Source organism: Ixodes scapularis, unplaced genomic scaffold, assembly GCF_016920785.2.
Source record: "Ixodes scapularis isolate PalLabHiFi unplaced genomic scaffold, ASM1692078v2 PGA_scaffold10__122_contigs__length_95168666, whole genome shotgun sequence".
Taxonomy (NCBI): Eukaryota; Metazoa; Arthropoda; class Arachnida; order Ixodida; family Ixodidae; genus Ixodes; species Ixodes scapularis.
This window is the reverse complement of record NW_024609836.1, coordinates 94,620,948-94,643,542: the sequence shown is the minus strand read 5'-3', so window position 1 is coordinate 94,643,542 and position 22,595 is coordinate 94,620,948. Positions and strand designations below refer to the sequence as shown.

Sequence of the window (22,595 nt, the reverse complement as noted above, 5' to 3'; positions counted from 1 at the left end):
TGGTGTTTTGTTTTTTTCTCTAAAGAAAGGGGGAAGTTTTTGCTGGATATCTAGTCGTACGAAAGTTCTTGCCGAAACATGTATGATTAATTAAACTTCCAGCATCCATTAGCGTTGATTCGTTGCTTCTCCGGAGCCTGGCCGTTCCCTCTCGTGGACAATGGCCGTACCGGCAGCCTCAAGTTTTGGGTTTGGCTTTCACGTCACCTTTTGTTTCGTTGACTCGCCGTCGTCGTGCCGGGCGTGGATCTCCGCCTTTTTTTCCCCAGCCGATGCCCCATTGTGTTGTGCCAAGAAAATGACATCTGGTGTACGCCCCATCCAAGTCGTTTCCATACGGAATAAATCTCTCGCGTGTGGCTTTTTTTTTACGTTATTCACGTTGCCTGAAGACGAGAATAATCTGGTGCCCTGTACCTTCCAGCCACTTTTCTTTCGTGGCGACAGCCATTATATTGACGAGGTTTCGCGGCGGATCTTTGGGGTGTGTTTTACCTGGTGGTCCGCCAAATTTATCGGTTAGGTCTATCCGCTAAATATAGTGAGTTCACGTCACGCGAGTTCACAGTGTGTCGCCTGACGTTACGGTGGACGTCAGTGTCAGGTGACCACGTCACGTGAACTCGCGATCTCACGGGACGTCATGGCGTCACGCCACGTCGTCGTGTCACGCGAAAGCAGACGAACGCGGCAGTGTAACTGTGGCCTATGGTGCCCGGAACGAGTATCCTACTCGTGTGCACATCGTGTTCAACAAAAAGAAAAAAAAAAGAGGTCCCTTGATTTTTGTTTGATGACGTCATGAATGTGTCACGCTGTCGCCTGCAGCGATCCTGGCGGTGTCACAGCGGCGGTGGTGGATGTGTCAGACTCCTGTTGTGCTGCGGGACGATCTCTAGTTTGACAGCCCATGGAAGCTTTGGCTGCATGGAATTGGCACAAAAACGCTCGCGTTCTTTCGTATTTGTTTTTTTTTCTTTTGTAAGGGGCAAACGCTGTTTTTGTGGTTAGATCGTTTTTTTTTTTTTTTGCGAGACCTTGAAATGACCTTGGGATCGCCTTAGTTTGAACGACGATTGTGAATAACTTTTTTGCGTCAATCGAAAATGTTGTGTCCCATTCGTTCCTTGTCATAGCGGTGCTTGTTTCCTCCCCTCAGGATCACCAACGACGATCGGGAGAATGAGATGGAAGACAACATGGTTCAGGTGTCCACCATGATCGGGAACTTGCGCAATATGGCTATCGACATGGGCAGCGAGATTGAATCGCAAAATCGGCAGATCGACAGGATCAACCAGAAGGTACGCCGCCCCTCCTCTCCCCTCCTCTTTCTCTTTATCCCCTTTTCACGCGTGTCTCTTCGACCGACACCTGCGAGAAAACAATGCTGCGGTGCTACGTCATCTACGTCACGTATCGGAGGCCAACGATGATGCAGCACTGCTGCGCAATCTGTGTCCCGCGCCGGCCTGCGATGCGTGACGTCATGCACCTAGCACCACGGCCTCTTTGTCTAGGCGTGTTGGTCTGTCTTGAGTGCCTTGGCAGCCTCGTAGAGGTGGGGCAAGGTCGCGTCTCACCCCGAGGGTGAGGATATAAGTAAATTAAACGATAAAAACGTTGTATCGTAGAGCACAAAAGGAACAGTGTAGAATGGTTGCATCATTTCATGTAGCTTCGGTAACCAGGTCTGTCTCCTATATTCCCTGTCTGCTGTCGCTGCACTAATAATACAAATAGTTCTTATTTTTTTGCCCCCAAAGACCGCCATGCTGGTACATGTTCGACACAGTCAAGACGCCTAGAAAGTTACTGCCCACCGTCATTTTCGATTATTGAAGGAAGAGTACTACTTCATTAATAACATCTTAGGTTCAATTGTTGATAATAGCTAATTGAAGTGGAGCACAGAGATACGGCAATAACGATACGATGACGATTCAAAAAAGAGTTGCCAGCAATATTCCCTTATAGAGGACGAAAAAAATATAATATAACATCTGCCGCCACTTAAAAGCACCCCCATGTTTTATTTTATTTTTTAACTTTTTTTTAGAGATGTATACAGTGAAGTTTCTCAAGTCCGTAATCTCCGTAACTGGTACACCTACTTAAAGGGATGCTGAACCGAAATCCGGATTCCCCAAAACACGCGGCCAAAGCGTGCAACGGGATGCTACAAACACCAAAACATCACTGATACAGCGATATCTCGAACGGATGACCATATTCTTCAAAAAGAGGAGGCGCATTTGAAAGAAATGTTTACTTCATGTTTCTCCGAGAAGGAGAGGGAACGGCCTCGCGTCTTGTCCGCCTCGCGGCCTTGAGGGAGCAAAGCGAACAGAGGAGGAAACTAAGTATCTTGACGGTCACGCGCCTCGTCGGCCTGGTTCAATCTCGACCTCTTTTTCCAAAAATACGGCCGTCCATTCGAGATATCGCCTTACGAGTAGTGCTGTAGGGATTGTAGGCGTCCCGCCTACATCTCCTGCATTGTTTTTTCTGAAATCCAAATTTCGGTTCATCATCCCTTTAAGTAGTTCTACTCACCGAGGACTGACTTTGCACATTGTCCCGTAAGCAGCTCTTCTCGAAGTCAGGGAGTCACGAGTGCAGGCTGCGAGTTTGGGAGGTGTAGCTGTATTAATGTTCTAGATAATAAAAATGTACCCGTTGTGCTAGCGTTCATACTGATGGAGGGCCACTCCACTATTAAACTCGTGCCTTTTCTTCTTTTTTTTTTTTCGACCGTAGATTTTAATGAGTTCGGCTTGTCTAGTTGTCTGAAGTATAAAAACGGTGTCTGTACGTAGACTCGTATCTGCGTCACACGCGATTCGTTTTCACTGGGAGTCATCTGTATGTCTCAGAAATAGGTGCTGCACTTCACCAATATCCGTTCCATGCGTTTTCTTACCGACCCACTATGGTTCCAGTATCGGCTTAGTGTAAACTTATTATGGGCTTCTACGCAATGACTACACGTATTCCGCAGTGTCTCGTTAATAGGAAGTTTTAGACCGTCGCCATCACTTTGGGTCTCTCTATTCTAAAGCTCTCAAATAGGACCGCTCTCAGATAGGAGCTGTGCAACAATTTCAGTCCTTTGGGTAAATAATTTGGGAGGTAGTGTCTCGAACGTTTTGAAGTAAAGAACAAAAAAAAAAAAAAAAAGAAACGCTTTTGCCTGCATGTCCTAGTTTTTTTTGTTTTTTTAAATAGACAAAGATTGAGGTTTTCGGCACCTCTCAACTCCTTCACCATCTTCCGAGTCTCGTGCGTTGTGACGTCAATAGGGGTCGCGCGGGGTTCCGGTGAAGCCCTCTCTCTAGAGCCATCAGTGGGCAGCGAGAACTCAGCCGCTGGCGACCGACCGCGTGACCCCGTGCTGGCGCAGCGCGAACAATAAGCTGAAAGGAGGAAAATCTCATCCGGGTCCCGCCATCCCCGTCCCTCTCCGTCTTGCGGCGCCTGTTCGCAGTAGCAGATAGAGCTGGCGGTTTTGTGGACCTCGGATAGATGGCGCCACTAAAACTCCCTATAAGAAAAGTTTTGTCGATGGTACCAGGGTTTTGACGCATTTGCATATACGTTGGAACGACAAGATTTATAGAAAAGTTACCTTTTATCAAGCAGGTACTCGCACAACTTGCTATCTTTCTACAAGACCCCCGTTGACGTCATACCGCTTGTTTCTCATGGCCGCCTCTCGCGGCTGCAGGTCGGGGAATATTCTAATTTTTACCTCGCGATTACGCGGCGGAATCGCAGCATTTCGAAGGAAGGAGATGCGTTTTCTGTCCTTTGTGACAAGATGAACAATGTCAAAAGTAGAAGATGCCAATTCTTTCAACGTTAAAATCGTTGCACAGCTCCTTTAAGCCCGAAACACATGCGCGTCCAAACTGTCCGATCCGACGTGCGAACTGCCGGAACGATTGGGAGGCGAGGGTTTTCGCTGCTCTCTGGCGCTACGAAAACCCTCGCCCCCCGAACGTCATTCCGGCAGTTCGCACGTCGGATCGGACAGTTTGGACGCGCATGTGTTTCGGGCTTTAGTTTAGCTTTCTACCCCGCTGAGCACATATTGCTCGAGAACGAAAACCCGGTAATCTACGAAAACATGTGACGGAGCGTTAGGAATTAAGGGCGATTTGTCGGTCAAAGGGCACAGCGGGAAAGACAGGTAACCGAGGGAAGGAGGAAAAAAAAAGGAAACGCTGCGAGCACGTTTTAAATATTAACGAGCGTCAGGCGCTCTGCAAGTCTCGTTGCGCAACACGACCGGCTGGCGGCGGTGAACCCCGTGAATTAGAGTTAGGCCTAACTAACGTGTTGGGGGCCGCGCGCGCGCCGCCATTTCGACCCCGAGGCGAAAGTTTTCGCGAGTTGAGGAGACTGCGTGTTTTGTTTGGACACGAACGCGCCAGGTAGGCGACGACGAGTGGCGCTGAAATACGAGCTCGTCGTTGCGAGAAGCGCAGCAGCGTGTTGTTATAGTTAGCTTGACGAGATTAACGTGAACTGCCAGCGTACTCTGTTTTTTTTTTTTTTTTTTTTTTTTTTTTTTGCGTAAGGGTTAGTTAGTGTGCTGTGTCAACACCTCCTATATATACGCTCCGTTTCACGTTTACGTCGCACAACAGCCGATGCTACGAGCCATTCGAGCCAATCAAATCTGTTCCCAGTGTCACTTGACTTTCGGGGGTAAAGTAACTGTACGGCGTGTCCCCCAACAAAATCTACTCTCTTATTTTTTTTTTAGTTTGAACGCTTATTTTTTGTTTAAATGTCACTCTAGGGGTCAGAACCAGAACGCTAGTAATCCGAACCGAACGCGCCGGTGGAATAATCACGTGACACGTTCAGAGCGCCGGATTGGTGGGAATGACTCCTAGTGTCCACTGCGGTCCATGATAAGATTAAACGGACCATATGGATAGGAATGCTACAGACCATTCCATTTAGCGCTCTCTGGGCGGCACCATTTTGTTCGACCGCAGCGCCCTCTCCACACATCCGGGAAATTCAGCGGGTTCGGTGGGGTAAAACAAGAGAGAGGGCACGCGCCCGACTCCGCTAGCAGACGACAAAACGGAAGGTTGCCATTCTCAATCTTGGGGCTGTATCGGCGGGCTGTACGGAACATCGAACTCGCGCTCGTGGCTGCCGTTGTGAAGTGGTTCGCGTTCTTAGAATAGTTGTGGCTACTCCAAAATCAGCCTAGAGCTCTCTGTTGTCCTATTTCGCTAAATGATCAACTGACATATCATTTTTCCGTTACTTAAATAGCAGTTGAGTCAGCCGGCAGTACTACCCTCAACTACTGCGTGTATTGCGGCAGGAGAGCACGTTTTTATTTATTATTTGAGACATTCACTCATGGTCGCTAAAGGCCTACACCAGTACGAACTTTGTATAGTAAAAAAGGTACAGCCACCGGATTCACTTTTCGCCGGAGAGACCGGCCAGTCTGACACAGTTTTCCCTGTTTATTTTTTTTTATTTGCACGCAGATAACAGTGCAATTAAACTTTGTTATGCTTTTTTTATCTAGCATAGTTACACACGATAACTGGCATACCAAAATCTGCGCATCTGCGCTTGAAATTCCCAAAATGACGCGATTTTAAACAGAGTTTGCACGCCAGCTGGATGCTAGGTACTGCCCACTCGGCGGAGCAGACGACCTGCGGGCGAGAGGGGGAGGGCATATTTTTCTCGTTTTACCCTCTCTGCTATGACCCTAATGGAACGGTCAAACTCTCCTACGTCACCCACAAGGGGCCAACTGCTGGATTCTGATTGGACACGAGCGCTGCGCGATTGTTCGGCTGAGATACGCGCTCTCGCTTATTGCGCACGAATCTCGGCCGAACGCTGACGTCACACTCGGGACGCCCGTAGGTGACTGTGCACCGCGCCGGGCCCCCCGTAGGTGACGTAGAATACGGAGGACCACTTGGGCCTCGCTGTAGTAAGGTGTTTGTTGACCGTGTCGGATTGGCGGGTTGTGCCGCATTAACGAGGAGACGGAGGGGTGCAATTCTTCCTCCGTCATAACGTTATCTCGTACGCTAATGCCTTGCCAGTAAGTTAGGTTTTCGCGAGGGTTAAGTGCCAGGTTTAACGACCTTTTGATACGAACGGAAATTATCGCCTCGCTTTGGGGTAAACTGGGTATGAGATGAGAGGGGAAGGGAAGCTGTTAGTTTCGTGTGGAAATCGAGGGGAGTGAAGACGCCGGTCAAAGCTTAGGGACCGACACGATTTCGAAATTTGTTTCCTTCTGTACTGCACGAGTAATGGCGGCCTATCAATACCGCATTTTAAAGCTGTCTTCTTTATTTTTTTTTTTCCGAGCAGTTATTGCGAGAGCAGGACCCCCGAGATCCAAAACAAACAAACAAACAAAGCGACTCTTTTTTTTTTCTAATGAGACGGTGAGGTGGCGCTAGTATAGCTCTGTTTATCAGTGTTGAAGGTAGAAACGCAACGCTAATCCAACAGTTTTTTGTTTTTTTTTGCTGGTAATGTTTTTAGTTGCGAAATCGGAAAACTGGCCGAAGACTGCAGGGGGCGCCGTATCCGTCATTGTATCTTAGTGAGCCTTGACTGACGAAGAAAGGGTCCATCTCGACCCATGGGGAGCGTTTGCAATTTAAGGGCGGACGCCTCCCGCGGCGAATGGTCACAAATGCGCATGCGCTGCGTTTTCGCGTGGCGAGGAGGAAAGCAGGCGGAAAGGCGGAGACTTTTGCAGGCAATCAACGGCTTTGGGCTCCTCTTCGTCACGCGGATTGCAGACGCCGCCCATAAATCACGTGACCCTGAACAAGCAGTTGGACACTCTGTAGTACATGCTCTCTATACTGTACCACAAGAGCGTAACTTGGGGCTACACCGTATCTCAGCACCTAACTCTTTTTTTTTTTTTTTTTACTTTTTTTTTACGCAGAGTTTCGGCCATTGCCCGTAATCATGCGGCATTATGCATTCTGGGAATGTTTAAAGACGTGGGTTATTTTCGTCTGTCATCTGGAAAACGTGTCTTCTGTCTTATGAGTATACTTTTGCTCAAATTGTGGAGTGGCCCTTCAAACTGTTTTTTTTTTTTTGTCTGTGTGTGTGTTTTTCTTTCTGTTTTCTTGAAAGGGAATAAAGAGGTTTCTTTAGATATTGTTGTGGCGACAACATAATCGAGGCGGCTTAAAGCGCGAAAATTTCGAACACGCGCGGCCTATTTTCCTTCTAAAACGAAAAATTCAAAATTTTAGACGCGATTTTTTTAAATATTTTTGTCGATGGAGTGTTAAGCAATATTCGTTGAAGTTTTGATGTGATGATAGGCCGCTCAGATTGTAACTTTGATATAGTTAGAACGTTTACTGCGCGTAAATTGAGTTATTACCGTAAAAATGCGACCAAGGAAATCCGTTCAGTGCCCTTTAATGAGATTTGGCGCGCACGTTTATCTAACGCCGTTAGGAACGAGGCACAATTGATGGGTTTCTTAAAGTAGGTGTCCGAGATGGGCCTGTGTTATACATCTAACAACCTCTAATCACTGCCTTTTGCGCATTCTACGTATTTTATGCGGTTATATCTTTTTTAGACTAAACTGTTGTCTTACTACCACTCTAACCTCCACGTAGTCTAACCGTGTTGCACAACTCACTGCTTGACTCACCCGTGATCTACACCAAGATTGTCACTCGTTGAGTTGTGGTGTTGATACGAACACTCACGTGATCGATCAGATCGGAAACGACATGACGCGGAACCAAAGATCAAAATTTTAATGCAAGCGGGAACTGGAATTTTCCACGCCGCAGAATAGTATATTTGCCCCTGGTGACATATCATTGCCGGGCATCAAATTTCGAAAGAATGGCTTCCAACGTGATTTCCTAGGTTCGTGGATTTCACTCATTAATGTCGGTGCTTGGTGCTTGGCATGTTTACGTGCTTAAACGGATGTAGTGGGGGTGAGGCAGCTTTCGTACACGTCAGCCCAACGCCGTGTCAGAAACACGAGCAAATGTAATTCAGCTTCTTGGTCTCCCCACGCGTTTCGTTTTCAACTTGGACGCTAAGGGCGTGAGTATTGGATCTCGTCCTTAAAAAAACGACTTGCTGTCCGCATTGGATTTTCGCGAGACGCTTTGAGACGCTTGCAGACGATGGACGCTCTCGCCTCCTCCTAGCACCTTGTAGTATTATTGCAAACGCGGCCCATAAACCTCGGGACCCCGAGCTGTAATTGTTGTAATCACTCTCAAATCGATTCACTCTCTTCCGCAGTAACGGCAGCGTGTAAGGGAACAGTAATTACGGCTGTAATTTGGCGGCTCATCAGGAGCCGAAAGAAGAAAAAAAAAAAGAAAAAAGTACTTGATCTGATTTAGTCGCGTGAGTGTTTGTGTTGGCGACGTCTGACTGTGTCTGTGGTGATGTTGGCGTCGAAGTGTAGGTGGTGTGTCACTTGTTGTGTCCCCGAGAGTGCGCTCGTGGTGTTTCGATCGTCCTCCTGTTGTCACTGGTGGGTGTCCTCTGTTTTTCTCCTCACTTCTTCACCCCTTCACTCTCATCTCTCACCCTCTTCTTCGCTTCACCCTTCTGCTCACTTTCTTGCTTCTTGTGACCACACTTTCTTGCTTTTGTGGTACGTTTCGTCGTCTGTGATGGCCTGTTTCTTTTTTCTTTTTTATTGCGGCGATTTTTTGTATGATCGCATTTAACTTCTCCATTTTTCTTCGTGAGTTTTTTAATCGAATCATGTTATCGAATTCTTACCGGGGGGGGGGGGGGGGGGGGGGGGGGGTGTTGTTGTACAAACCGGAGTTTTTGCTTTCAAGATAACTTACGATTTGCTCAGAAGTTATTAAGCTCTTTTTTTTTTTTAGGGCGATTGATCATTACGCCAGTCGGGTTTGTGCAACAGTTTATTATCACCGTTTAACGAATTTCCCTTTTCGAGTGCTGCAGTGGAGCTGAGACTTAAAGAACGAGGTTCACGTCTTAATGATTTAAGAAGAGTGAACTTCGATTCGAATTTTTTTTAAGTTGATTCTTTTTCTTTTTTATCAGCCGCTTCTAATATAGCAAACCAAGAGCCGGATTCGTTGAGGGAGAAAAAAAAGGGGATAATGGAAGCGCATGTCTTCTTAATGGACTAAGCGCTAAGCCTGGCTTTTTTGCTGCTCGTGAAATTGTCTGGACTCGGAATCGTTCAGTGGTGACACTGCCGTCGCCGTTAAATGCCAAGCAAAACTGAAAACAGCATCCTTGACGAGGTCAAGCCTTGAGGGAGCTGGATTCTTCGCGACAAATCCTGTAAGCTCCGCGAGAGAAAAACGAAGTGACGTAGACTCTTCGATCAACTTGTGTCAATCAGCGCTCGAGGTTTTGTGTTTCTTTGTTTCGCCTCATTTTGTAGTTTGGTTCATTTAGTTTTATTTACTTTATATTTCGTGACGAAAAGGTTCGAGCTTCGTTCCTGTCAGCTTGAATTGTCTCTTAACCCCCTATTTCGAGACGTTTGTTTTTGTTTTCTTTTCATTTACTTAGACTTTGTTTTCTTTGCTGGTGTTCAAAGCAGTTACTGGCTTCGCCGCCCTCTGGTACTAAGTGGAGACGACAGTTGGTGGCGACACTTTAGTAGGAGGTAACCGTGGCAGGGTCGTTTTAATTCATCTTGTTTCGTTGGTTTGTTAGTATTCGTCCTTCTCGGTAGCTGGTTTACTTTTCAAAATAGCTGACTGGCACTCTATAATTTGGAGTTATTTTTTTTTTTTTTTCAAGGGTTAATGTTTCGTTAAACTTTCCTTTGGCAAAAAGGTTTTTTTTTTTTTTTCTTTTTTCTTTTGTGAACTGGCGAGCTGCTTTTTTGCGTGTGTTTAACCTTTCAATTTCAAACTCTAGGATCTATTACCTTGGCCAATATGTACGGCTTTGAAATTTAGCATTCATAGTGAGTCAGACTTCGAACCTGTCCAGAAGCCAAGATCAGCGCACCTTCGTATGAACTCGCTAGAGACACCGGATCTTGATTTGGCGTGAGAATTGCTGCTGAGGAGTTGACGCCTAAACCACATCGATATGTCCAGTGGTCAAGTATTGAAAGAGATCCGTTTCTCGCTGGGAGCGCAGGCCCGCGATGCCCGATTTCCGAAATTTCTTTACGGGTTTCCACTTTTTGTTTCTCTCGCTTTTATTTTTCCCGTTTCTTTTTCGTACATAGGGTTGCAATTCCAGCAGCTGTGAAGCATGTGGCATCTTTGGTGCAGCGCTATTTTTTTTTTTTTTTTATTATATTATTTTTATTGTACGCAAGTTTTCGCTTTGGAGGAAGTCGTCCTCATCGCTCTGCAACGAACGCGTAAATAACTGTCATTTACTCTAAATTCGTATCGTTAAAATCTAGAATTTAGTTTTAGTTTGCATCTTATTCTTCCTACTACCTCGATTCCCAAATAAGCGAGGGTAATCCGAGTTGCTGAAGACCGGCAATGTCTTCTGCTTACGTGACGTCGGATAGCACGTCGCGTCCGTTGTGCCGATGATGGCGAGGACTTCCGGGCTGTGCATTGTGTTGGCTCCTCTTGCCTCTTGATGTTCAACGTCACTTCCCCCTCCTTCCTCATCATGCACTTCCAACGCGTGCCCGATCTCGATCCCACTTTCTCTTTTCTTCTCTCCACCTTCTTGCCTGATGCATGCTCACCCCTTAGATAACTGGTCCTTCTAAGCGTGGCCTGCTCTGTACTTAGCAAGCCTGACAAATCTCAACGGCAAGAGCGCTGACGAAAGCAAACAAGAAAAAAAAGTAGAAAGGGCTAGAAGTTTCGTAACTTCGTAGTTCTTGAATTCGCCACCACCGCCGCCTGACGCTGAGCGCCCACGTATAGTCGGTTGCAGGTTAAGATGGGCAGTACAGGCTGCTCCCACAAAGTGCTTCACCCTTTCCACTTTAGCGGAGCGAACGCTAGAGAGGAGAGTGGAGTGGAGTAAATGACACATTATGGCGATCGGAGATCTTCCTGAAACTGACATATCCTGTGTAGTCTGCCAGACTGGGCCCATGCACTCGCTCCGCTTCGTATCTTGTTGCTCCCGCTTTACGGACAAGGTTAAAAAATAAAGGATACTACTTTTAATATTCGCCGCGAGGTTTGCGTGGCGCTGTGCGCGTAACGTTTTGCAAAGCCTTCCCTCTCCCCTTTAGCCGACCGCGGCATCCATTTTGCCTCTGTCGCACTACTGCTAGTACATAGGACGCTATGATCGCTACCTGATTCGGCGACAACCACACTTTTCTCTGAAACGGTCATACTTCGAGCAAGGAATTTTGTTTGCTTGTTTTCAGTTATAGAGTTGGATGTGAACGTCTGGTGCAGTTGCGGATTTGTTCGCGCACATTGCCTTTTTAAGCTTATTTTGTGATTTTTTTTTCTTGCTTCCTTTTGAACAAGCGGCGTTTGGTGTCATTGCTTTTTTTTCACTGTTGCATCTTTTGCTTGTTCTGCATTTCTCCGAAATGTCGCTGCCGAGTCGTTGCTTTCCTTCTTTTCTTTTTTTTTTTTGTTTTTTTTTTTTTTTTTGTTTCCTTGTTTTAGTTTTGTATATTTTTGTTACTTTTGTTTAACGAAGCCTTGCGCTTTCCAGTTAAGATTTGAGCACCTTGTAAGATTTTGGAGAAGCGTTTGTTTTTAGCCCCCGGTTTAGGCAGTGTGTTCTAGCTAGCATTGAGGCTCTTTTTAACATTAAAGGCTACATCTTTCGAGATGTATAGACGCGGGTAAATTGGTGGATGCATCTGAATTATTCGCCTCCTATTCGACGCCTTTAACGACGAAATTTTCCGATTTCGTCGATCCCAAAGAGCGATCCCAGGCTACTATTTTCAAGGCGCGTAGAAATGCTGACTCCCATTTGTACGCGCATGGAGGTAACTAACAGAAAGAGCACCGTGAAGCTTCGCGTTAGCTAGCGCCGTCTAGTGGCGACGTCGTACGATAGAAATAAGACAAAAAAAATTAACCTTTTGGAGTCACCTGGTTAGCTTGCACCATCGAATGGTGTCAGGCCTTGAAACCACTACTAGCATAGCGTCTTTTTTTTTTTTTTCATTTTTCATTTTTAGGTAGTTTTGTTTGTTAAGTTTGTGCCTGTTGATGTAGTCGTAGTATAATCGTAGACGTATAGTCTTAAGACTGGTTCACACACTTCCGTTTGAGTGTAACCGACTGCGTTGCTACCACTTGTGACTGCTTGCGACGAGGTAAAACACTGGCGCCATCTGTCGGATTGCCCTGGCCCTCTTCCGGTCTGCCTATGTTTCCGAATTTTTTTGCACATTATTCTTTCACCAAGGACTCGATTCAATTATGGTGGTGTTATCGGCGACCACTTCTAGATACAACGTATGTCTGGTCTCATAGATGCCGCATATACTCCAGCCAAGTTCAGGAAATACGTGCAGACCGGAAGTGGGCCGGCGCTAGCCGACAGATGGCGCCAGTCTGTTCTCTCGTCGTAAGCATTCCCAGGCGGTGGCAGCACAGTCGGTCCCACTGAAATGCAAACGTGCGGACCAGCCTTTAGGAAGACTGGGTACACAAGTCCGCTGACGAGTTTGTGCCTTATGTTTCATTGGCCCTTTGTTTCCTTTTCTTTGTTTCCGGTTCCCAGGGGGCGTCGAACGTGGTCCGCGTCAAGGTGGCTCAGGATAGGACGGCTAAGCTCATGAAGAGCTGAAAGAATTCGACGGCAGACCAAGGCACTCGCGACGCGCGAGGGCCGATGATTCTCCTGATTTTATATCCTCCGGGTTTCTTTAGGTGTCCTTTGGGGACCTCCTTTCACTCGCACCTTGTACATGTTTTTTTTTTTTTTGTTTGAGCGCGAAATTATTAATGCGAGTGGAGGAAACAAAAGGTTCACGAGTGATTTTTAGTAACCAATACATAGAACTAAGGAATGGGCGATCCCTTGAGATCGCCCACCCCATTTTTTCTCTCAATTTTTTAACTCTCCCATTTGTATTTTCGCAGTAATCTTTTAATGGCACCCAGTTCACCGAAACAATTCTTCCACAAATCCCAGGGTATTTTCTGAATTTAAAAGGGGGAAAAGAATAAACACGAAAGGCAGAAAACAAATCATGTCTTATGAAGGCACCAATAGTATCCCGTTTCAATTTCCTTTCGTGCTTTTTGGTACCTGCTTGTTTGTTTCAGGGATGATGTTTGTTTGCGATTATTATTTTTACTTTTGGCACTGTTTGGTTGTTATGTCGCACATTCGCATGGGACTGCATCTTTGCCTTTTGTGTTATTTGAGATTGAAACGTTGTGACTATGATTAGGTCTTGTTTTGTTTTATTTTGGCAGGGTGCTCGCTTCCGACAAGAAGTTTATGAAAAAAATTTTAAATTAATTTATTGTGAAATTTATGTTTCGTGTTTTAAATGTGTTTCTTTTTGTTGGCGCAACCAAGCAAACTGGGGTGATAGACTGAATCACCAGACCCATTCATTAAGTCTTCAAAACTCGGGTATAAGCAAGTATTTCTACACTGACATATATCTTAAGTAATAATTATATTAATCATTACATAAGTATGTAACTCTAAAACACTCTCTTGTGGAATCTGATGCGTTTATGGGAAAACTAAGCTATCCCTTAATTAATATGAGTGAGGTGAATTTTAACGCCAGCTTTCTAATACCGTTACTATGGTAAAATTGATCGAGTAGCGGGATTAAATCGATTGGATTTCTCTACTGGACCACGGCGTCATTTGATCGCGCTGATTGGCTGGTTTGTTCACGTGACACTACGACACCCCTTATTTGAACCCCGAGGAGCGTTTTGCTTGGTTGTCGTGAAGCAGGCGCTAAGTCTATACCTGTGATCATTTTCGGTAAGATGTATGTACTTAAGTCACTTAAGTTGCTCGGTTCCTGTTTTATAAAGTGTGTTTCTAGATTTATTTTTTTTTTTTTGTTTAAAACGAAGTGTCATTTTGATTTGCTAATCTAACTCCTCCTCCGCTAGTTTTGATTTGCCTACCAAGTTTATTTTTGTTTTCTCTGCGATGTTCGTTTGCTCTGTTTTGCATATCACGACGCCGAGTTTATGTATGCACCTTCGACAATTGGACTTTGTTGGTATGTAGGCATCATGTAGTTTTTGTCACCTTGCCGGTTTTGCTGTACTGCTTTCTTGAGGTTCGGGATCTTTCACAGATTGCGTTTGTTTGTAACCGTTAGCGTTTCGACTGATGCCCTTTAATGTTTAATGTATATATTTTCTGATTTCAGTGTCGCACTTGTAAATCAATATATTGGTTAACCTTGCCTATCTACCTGAACACAGTCGCGTCATTTTTTTGGGCCGTCACCAGTATTATTAACGTTGGGGCTGTCGTTGGGAGTTACGTTCTGTGACGCTCATGAACCACGCGCGAATGAAACGCAAGTGTGGCGGACTACGCCTGTCACTTGTTTCTTCAAAACACATGACACGAAGTTGACGATTTTTTGTGTGTGTGTTTGGCGGGTTTTCTGCACAAAGCACTCTGACAACTTCCTCCATTCTTCTAGAACAACTGTACGGGAATGGGAAAAAAGGAAACTGTTGGGGATGTACCGAGCACGTACTCAAACTGGTTCACTTTTATTGTTATCTCGTTGAGAGGAAAGGAGAAGGTAGCATGGTACAGGCTGTTAAGTTTTGGGGTTGTTTTGTGTTCGTGGGGTTTGTTTGTTGTGTTTGAGAATACCGATTGAAGATCCGTCGGGAGACGACGGATGTTACGAGTGATATGTCTGGCGAATTTAAGTACTAGTGAAAGCTTAAGTGTGAGTTTTTCGCGATGCACCCGATGATCCAACGTCGATCTCAAAGTTTGTTGGAAGTGAAGCTTACGGAGAATTGAAAGTGGTTGGCGTGTTGGTGGCTGACGATACATTCCCTCGAGAAGAAACACGCTCGCAGTACCATTGTGCTGTTTTTCGTCGGGGACAAAATTGGCTGCCTTGTTTGATTTGCGGAATGTTTCCTTTACGAATCTGCTTGCCAATATTTTTTTTTTCTTGCCTCTGTGAAGCGCCGACTGGTTTTGTTTGTTCTTTCTTGCTGTGCCTAACCCCTTGTTTGAATCGTGCGTTGGAACAATTTTGCCGATTTGGGCTGTCGATGCGTGCATTGTTTCACCATCTTCAATATGTTTTTTTTTCCTTCTCTCTTCATCCTCCTCCTTCATCACCCAAAACTTCCCAACCTCCATTTCGTTCTGATTTGTTTGTCTGATTATATGTCCTACCGTTTGCTGCTGCTTTCAAATATAACGTTTTTCTTTCGGTTTACCTCGCTTTGTCGTTTTTAATGTCCCCTGTCCTCGCCCGATTTGCGACGTACTCATTGTCATCGACATTCTGATCCCCTTTCTCGCATCACACCCTCCCCTCTTTATTTCTCACTCTCCCTCCTTCGCGACGTTGGCGCCATCTCCCGTAGACGGAGTCCAACAAGTTACGCATCGAGGAAGCCAATAAACGGGCCACCAAGCTGCTCAAATGAAGGTCGATCGAAGCACCGCAGCCGCTGCAAGTGCTGGGACCGGAAGCAGACGACGCCGCCGCCATCTTTCCCTACGACGTCAGCGCCACCTGGCCAATCGAAACGTATTTGCGCAGGCGCAGTCGAACGAGTCGCGCATCTCGGTGGCCAATCAGCGCGCCACCAAGCTGCTCAAGGACTGAGCAGCGGGTGGTGGTTCCCGGTCCATGGTGGGCGAAGAAGAGGGTCAAGATGGCGTCGCTGTCGTCGTCGTCTCCTCGCAGTCGTCTGCTTGTTACGCGGTTTCGGTTTCGTTTCGGCACGGATGCCGTCTGCTTCGGTTTACTCTTGTGGCTCCCCCGCGTCCCTTGGCGTTTGTGAAGAGTTTTCGCTTCCTGCTTTTATTTTTTCTTTGTTTCTCTCTGAGGTTTCAGGTGTTGTTGTTGTGCATCAACTGCGTCAAGTTTCAGGTGGACGCACAAAGCGTAGATATTGTCCCGATTAACAACAACCGGAAGAGGTGCGATCCCTGTAATGGTGAAGGACGGTTTTTCCTCTAGCTGCGCCTATCTTCCGGTTGAATTGGTCGGGCTGTTTGCTGTTGCCAGGCGCTTCATTCGAATCGTTTTGTGCGCTACGGCCCTTGTATACGTTACTAACTGGTATGTGATCAAATCTTTTCGCGTCAGCTACGGACCACTGATTTGGATTTGAATATTGACTACCAAAAAATAAACAATTTATTTGGGTCAATTAGTCACCAATTATGTATATTAAAAAAATTTCGATCCGTCAAAAATAAATCTTGTTGGCACTACGTTTCTTGTTTTTAATGCTCCGGCAATAGTTCTGTTTTTCTTGTTTTTTTATCCTCGTAAAATTATTTTTTTTTATGCGCACAATGTTTGTATATGTTATTCGAATCAAAATCGTTCCTGCACATATCAGAACCGTGTGTTCGACCACCTGATTGGTGTCTGCGTCACGCCTGGTCTACTGGTCGTTTTAAGCAAGCATGTTAAACCTAAACTTTCGACAACAACAACAAAAAAGAATTGTTCCTGAAGTTTTAGTCTTTTCAGTGTCCTTATCGCGTTGAATTGTGCAATCTGACGGCCTGGTGGTACCAGTCTAATAGTTGTACGAGTCCACTCGCAGATATGTGAAACGCCCCATTAGAAGGGATTGGATTGTAGAGGCCTAACCTTCTATACAGGGATTGGGCGATCACACACGGGCAACCATGTCAGTCCTCAGCGTCGCCAACCGCCGGTTGTCGGTTCGCTGAGGATGTGCGATCATTTGTCGAACCTAAGCTCCGACTGGTTTCGGCAAACCTTCGAGCTTCTTACAAATCCGACGAAGTTCCTCTTGCACAGTGGGAACAGGTATCGGCTCCGGGTTTTGTGATCACGAAGAGTTTATCCTGAGCTTCCGCTAGCTTAAGGTACGAAGAAAAAAAAGCGTTTCATGTCTCTCAAGTATTTTGAGTGCCACAAAGGTGTATCTCTCATATCTGCGAGTGGAGTTAAGCAGCTATAGCCTGATCTGTAAAGTTTCCTCCGTTTCAGGCAATGCGCGCGTCGCAGACCAGCATGACTTGGCTTCGAAGAAGAAAAGTCTTCGTTTTATTGCTTCAGCGGGGAAGGTAGCGGTCGTCTGTACGACGCTGTAATCGGTCAAGCACAAAGTAAACAGAGAAAAGTTAAAATGCATTCTTACTTAATTTTAAAGAAGAGAGAATTTTCGAAAGTCTCTTATTCGAACGTGTAGGGTGCATTATGTTTTTTCCAGTGCGGTATCCAGTCCATTGCTTTCTTTGTTTGAAACCACATTGTTGGCATCTCTTTAACATAACACTTATGGTAATAACGAGCAACATCACGGTTAAAGAAACGAGGTGGAAACTCTCGCCTCTGGAATTGGGGCGAGTGTTTTCACTTCTTTTTACGACGGTGGTGGTGCGTGTTATAATGGCAAACATGCTTATCTGTACGGGCGATATGAGAAATTGGGATTAGTAGTAGCCATGGTCGTGGCGCCCGCATTGCCTGGAGACAGAGTCCGACACCTTTGATTGTTTTGGTCCTTCGAAATCAGGAATACATTTTGTAGTTGGTCGCCAGAAAGGGCCGAGAAATTTTTTTATAAGAAAACTCGTGCTCAAAGAATGTTGTACAATCCTTGTTTTGGGGTCTCAAAGCAGTACCCTTTGCCTGTTGAAGGAGCAATTGATGTGTTAATATTAAATGACCACAACGAAAAAGAGATGGCACTCTTTTCGCGAAAACTTTTTGGTGCCATCTTTGTGTGGCTTAGCGCAACAACGGTTTGCTCTCACTTATTTCATTTCTGTGATGGGACGAAAAAAAAAATTTCTCGTGTTGTAATTTTTTTATTATTCACTTTGAGCGGATCGGGCTCTCACTAGCGCCTCCTTTCGTTCAAATGCAAGTGCACTTACACGTTTGCGTTTCCGACGTTCCACGCTGTTGAGTTGTGCTTCCTCGCCGCTAGGGGGATTCTCATCGCATCTAGTTTTCTGGTAGTTGGATTTTGTGTTTGGCTTTTTGTGTTCTAGAGTTCCGCGCCGGTTTCGTTCCAGACGCTGACGGCTCACACTCGCGAGGTGCGCCTCCTTGAAAGAAGCCACCCGGCTCCCGACAGTGGGGGGCGCTCGCGTCGGGTAGTGGGCGTGGCCCACCGTGGCTACGCCCCTTCCGGCGCCATGCGTGACGTTGCTGGGACGTTTGAACGCGCGAAGCCCTTACTGCCGGGGCCACGTCGGCCGTTCTTCAAGGGCGCGCGCCCGTGTCGAGGGTCCTCCATGGTGCGTCTAGAAAAGACTGGGACCTCCGCGGTCTGCCGCAGTATGTTTGATGACCCGTGTCATCCGGCGTCGAATCACGGGGTGTAACACGCCTTGTGTGTGTTGACGTAGTTTTCTTACAAGGCAACTTTGGTGACGGCTAGCAAGAAAAAGTAACTGGTCATGTGTCAATAGGTGACTGTAGTTGCTTTCGTGTCTTTACCAACACCGTCTAGAGTCAAGGCCCGTGAACAGCGTTCTCGACCTTTATGGAACGTCATCAGCCTAGGATGGCGCCAGTTCATCACCTGGGCCTGACGCCGACGCCCAGTGTCGGCGTCGAAGGGCGCTCTGTCTCCTCTCGATCTCACTGCGCAGGCTTCGATTATTCTAGGTGGTGTTGATCCGACTGCCGCACTGCTGCGAAGCGGCTACGTCCCACAGCGTATTCTCGAATGTTGGTGACGTCACCCGACTCCGATGTCATGTGAGGGTGACGTCAGTGGCGGCCGCGGGGACACCTAGCCCCTTCGGGATGCACCACGGGGGTCCCGCTATTTTGACGCCGCTACCATCCGGTGGCATGTCGTCGAGACTCAACGAAAGAAGGAAAACTAAGAAATAAAAGAAAATACGAAGAAAGACATCACGAAAGCGACATTTTCCTACCGTGTACGACGAGGAGTGAGGAGCTGACGACTCGTCTGTGTCGTCATCGTCGCACGTTTCGACGAGAAGAACGCGTTGTCCTCGCTGACGGTGATCGCATCTCGACTTCTGTTCTTTTGTAGACTCGTTCTTTTTGGTTTTGTTTTCTTCGAGCCCTGTGATAACGTAATGGAAGGAGAGCGACCAATTCGGTTTCGAGAAGCCGTAACCGGTCCTCGAGCTTCGAATGGGAATGCGATGGCCTATAGTGATCGAAATAGTGAATACCGCAGCCCCCTATAGTGGGCAAGCGGGTTCTGGTAAACCTGCAAAGGTTTGTCGGCTGTCGTGCTTTGGCGAATCACCCTCGTGGTCGTGTATACCGGCACTAGGGTCGGTGTCTCGGTTGTTGTTTTTTGTTTTGTTTTTTTCCTCGTACACTTACGGATCGATGTTCTAGCTTAGCTTAGCTTTTTCTCCTGGTTGTGTAGACTTCGTGTTCGTCGATCGACCCCGACCTTCCACACTACCTTTTCGACTTGTCGGTTGTTACGAATTGCTTTGCTGAATAACAAAACAAAGAAATAAAGGAAAGGGGACGACATTCCCTGAGCGCTCCGTTGTCCCAGGTCAGCTAACGATGTTGAGGAAACATAACGTGTGAATATTTCTGTGGTCTTCATCCTAAGAGTTATTTTTGGCCGCAAACGTTGTTTCTAAGAACAGATTAGACTCGTTGGTAGAAGAAGCAGGAAATATTTATACCGTTCATACTCTCGATTGTTTAAAGTACTCGTGCACATCACGACAATGGCAATGGAAGCCACCTTAGACTGTATATTTGGTCGTTCCTATCCGTTTAACTAACAAAGTAAGACTAACCTTCTGTGCTTACTGATGAAGGCGTTACCTGAGCGAGTGTTTCATGAAAATCGTAGAAAGTACGCTTCGGTCATAACCTCCGCGGAAGGGAAGGAAACTACTCGAGCGGTCGTCTTGTCAATACAATCGCATCTCGCCCCCCTAACGCACATCATATTAACCGACATTAATATTCCTCACGCTGTTTCTCATAAAGCTGTACTCATTACACCATTATAGTTCTCGGTATCTACAGACTGACGCGTCGCAGGACACAAGTTACGAGGAGTCTTAAGGTCGGTTCAGACACTTGCGTTTGAGTGCGTTTGACTGCGTTGCGTCGAGAACCGAAAGCGACTCACCGGCACATCTGTGCTTCGTATGAAGCGTGCAATCCAATTCAAAGAACCATCTTAGCACGCGATATAAGTAGCAGGGATGTCCTGGTTTCTCGCTGCCGCAACGCAGTCAAACGCAGTCAAACGCAACTGTCTGAACCAGGCTTTACTTTCTACGAACCGCCGTTGTTGACCGCCTACGCGCTTGGAGGATAAGCTTCCTGAGATATACTAGGTGCTGTCGATGGTTATGTGTAGTTCCTTATTAACCCGAAGACGTACTGCTACACGGATGGAAAGACTTCTCTGGAATACTACTCCATAGTCCGTGACGTTGAATAGAATTTTCTTGTGGAAGTTTGAAGCTTGTTCGGAAGCTGAAGCTGTCGGGTTAGAGGGTGTCTTTTCTCGGCGTTGTTTCTGGTCTGTAGTACCTTGTTCCATCGATGTTGTGACAAACTTCGAGTGAGATTTGAAAGGAAAAGAAAGGAGGAAAGGCAACAAATGCATTCCATTCATTGCGACAGGGTGAAGACGTGCGAAGTGAGCGAGAAAGAAAAAAGGAAATGGTGTGAATTAAGCTCGATAAGCCTTTTCTTGCTGGGGTCATTTCACATTTTCTGTACATATAAATAGCACGCGGTGTTTTAGGATATCGTTGGAATAGCTGGATTGTACTTTTTTTGTGTGTTTTCTCCCTTGCTTGCTGCGTTGGGAGAGTTTCAACCTTAGCTAACATGGCAGTATTGTTGTATGAACTTTCTTTTTATAGTTTTCTATTATTTTTTATATTACTTTTTTTCTCACGATTTTATTTGCGAGCATCCATGTATCGCTGAAAAATCGGTTCCGAAATTAGAGAGTACTCTATCGTGCGGCAAATCACAATCGCTCACGTTTCGACATGTTGCCGATAATCGACGGCTACAATAGCGTTTTTTTATGTATCTTTACAAAACGGTAATTGTTTCCAGACGCACGGGACTGCTGTTCATTTCACGAAAAATGACTAGAAGCGACTAGCGCGTCCTGGAAAGGCTAGTAAATGTTTTACGAAGGGCTAGTGTTCCGTAGATTTGGGCAGATTGAATATCGGCGTAAGAATTGCACGACACAGTTTATTGTAGAGATAATCATTAAGGGAGGGAAAATAATTCTATAATCTCAGCTGAGCTTATCGTCCCGAACCGGTTCGCCTGGTTCTATCGCGCTCACTACTACAGACTGCAACTCGACTTAATTGCCTGTAATCCGGAGGATTACGTTTACATAAAAATGCTCGCCAAATGTTACGTTGTCGACTCTCCGAAAAAAAGAAAACGATCGCGTTTCATGTATTTTGATCCAGACTCGTGCGAAAATATCATGGAAAGAAAAGCCTTCTGCAACGATAATGCAAACTTGTTTGTTTATTACTGTTATATATTTTGTATCGAAAGTTACCATTTCATATATGTGTGACTACATATACGGCTTGACTCCCTGTAAAAGAACGGTTCATTAGTGCACATTTGTACATAACGACGTATATACATATATATACCGACAAAATATGTATACAGACATATAGAGATCGCTTATTTTTCCGCAAGTCGCTCCCAACTATAATCTTTTGAGTACTCGAGTTAATGGTTCATGGTAACTTGGAGATTTTAGTCTTCGCTTCGACTTCTATAGTATGTGTGTAATTCAGACCGTTTTATTTTTCTATTATTTTTCATTGAAACTTCGGTTGTGTTTAGAGGGTTGTCGCAAATAATTCTCGTTCTGTGTTAATAGAGTCTGACGTGGATTTTTCTCACAGCGTGTGTTTGTGTGTAAAGCTCTCTCTCTCTCTCTGCCTCTCGCTATGTCTTGCATATATCTTGTAAATGGCACCTTTCTTTTTTCTCGTGATCGCGTTAATTATTATAGTTGGCAGACAAGTCCGCGGATTCTCGAACTCTTTCTTCTTCGAGTTGTGTTTGTAAGATATCACCACTACAAGTGTGTGTTGGTTGCGCGCTTTTAAAAGCGTAAATAAATGAAAAAAATGTTGGCAAAACGAAGAGTTGTTTGTGTGTTTTTATTGTAAACATCTCTGCGTGATGTTTTTGTTTTTCTGTCTTTAGCTTCAGGCGGGTTGTTTCAGTCATAACCGACCTCTATAAGGAGTATTCACTGGGCGCCATATTTGTGGGTGATGTTTAGAGCGCATGCTCTGAACGAGCCCACATTAATAGGCTGCTAAGACCGGCAATCTTGATGGTGTGGAGTGCGCGTTGCAAAAGAACTGTGGAAGCTCGCCATCAGCACGCGCTTAGCAGTCGCGCACACAGCTATGGCCGCCAGTGAATACTTCCTATTGAAAAACTAGACGAGGTAAAA

At 45.8% G+C, this 22,595-nt stretch overlaps 1 protein-coding gene across 2 annotated transcripts in view; it reads left to right on the top strand.

The window, feature by feature from the left end:
- Positions 1-22,276, top strand: part of LOC8043682 (synaptosomal-associated protein 25) — a 272,225-nt gene extending 249,949 nt beyond the window's left edge. For both annotated transcript variants that reach the window (XM_040217394.2, XM_040217395.3), the window contains exons 8-9: positions 1,160-1,304; positions 12,700-22,276. In XM_040217394.2, the coding sequence (XP_040073328.1) occupies positions 1,160-1,304; positions 12,700-12,765 (211 nt within the window). In that variant the 3' untranslated portion in view covers positions 12,766-22,276. The remainder of the gene's footprint in view (positions 1-1,159; positions 1,305-12,699) is intronic.
- Positions 22,277-22,595: the final 319 nt, after the last annotated feature.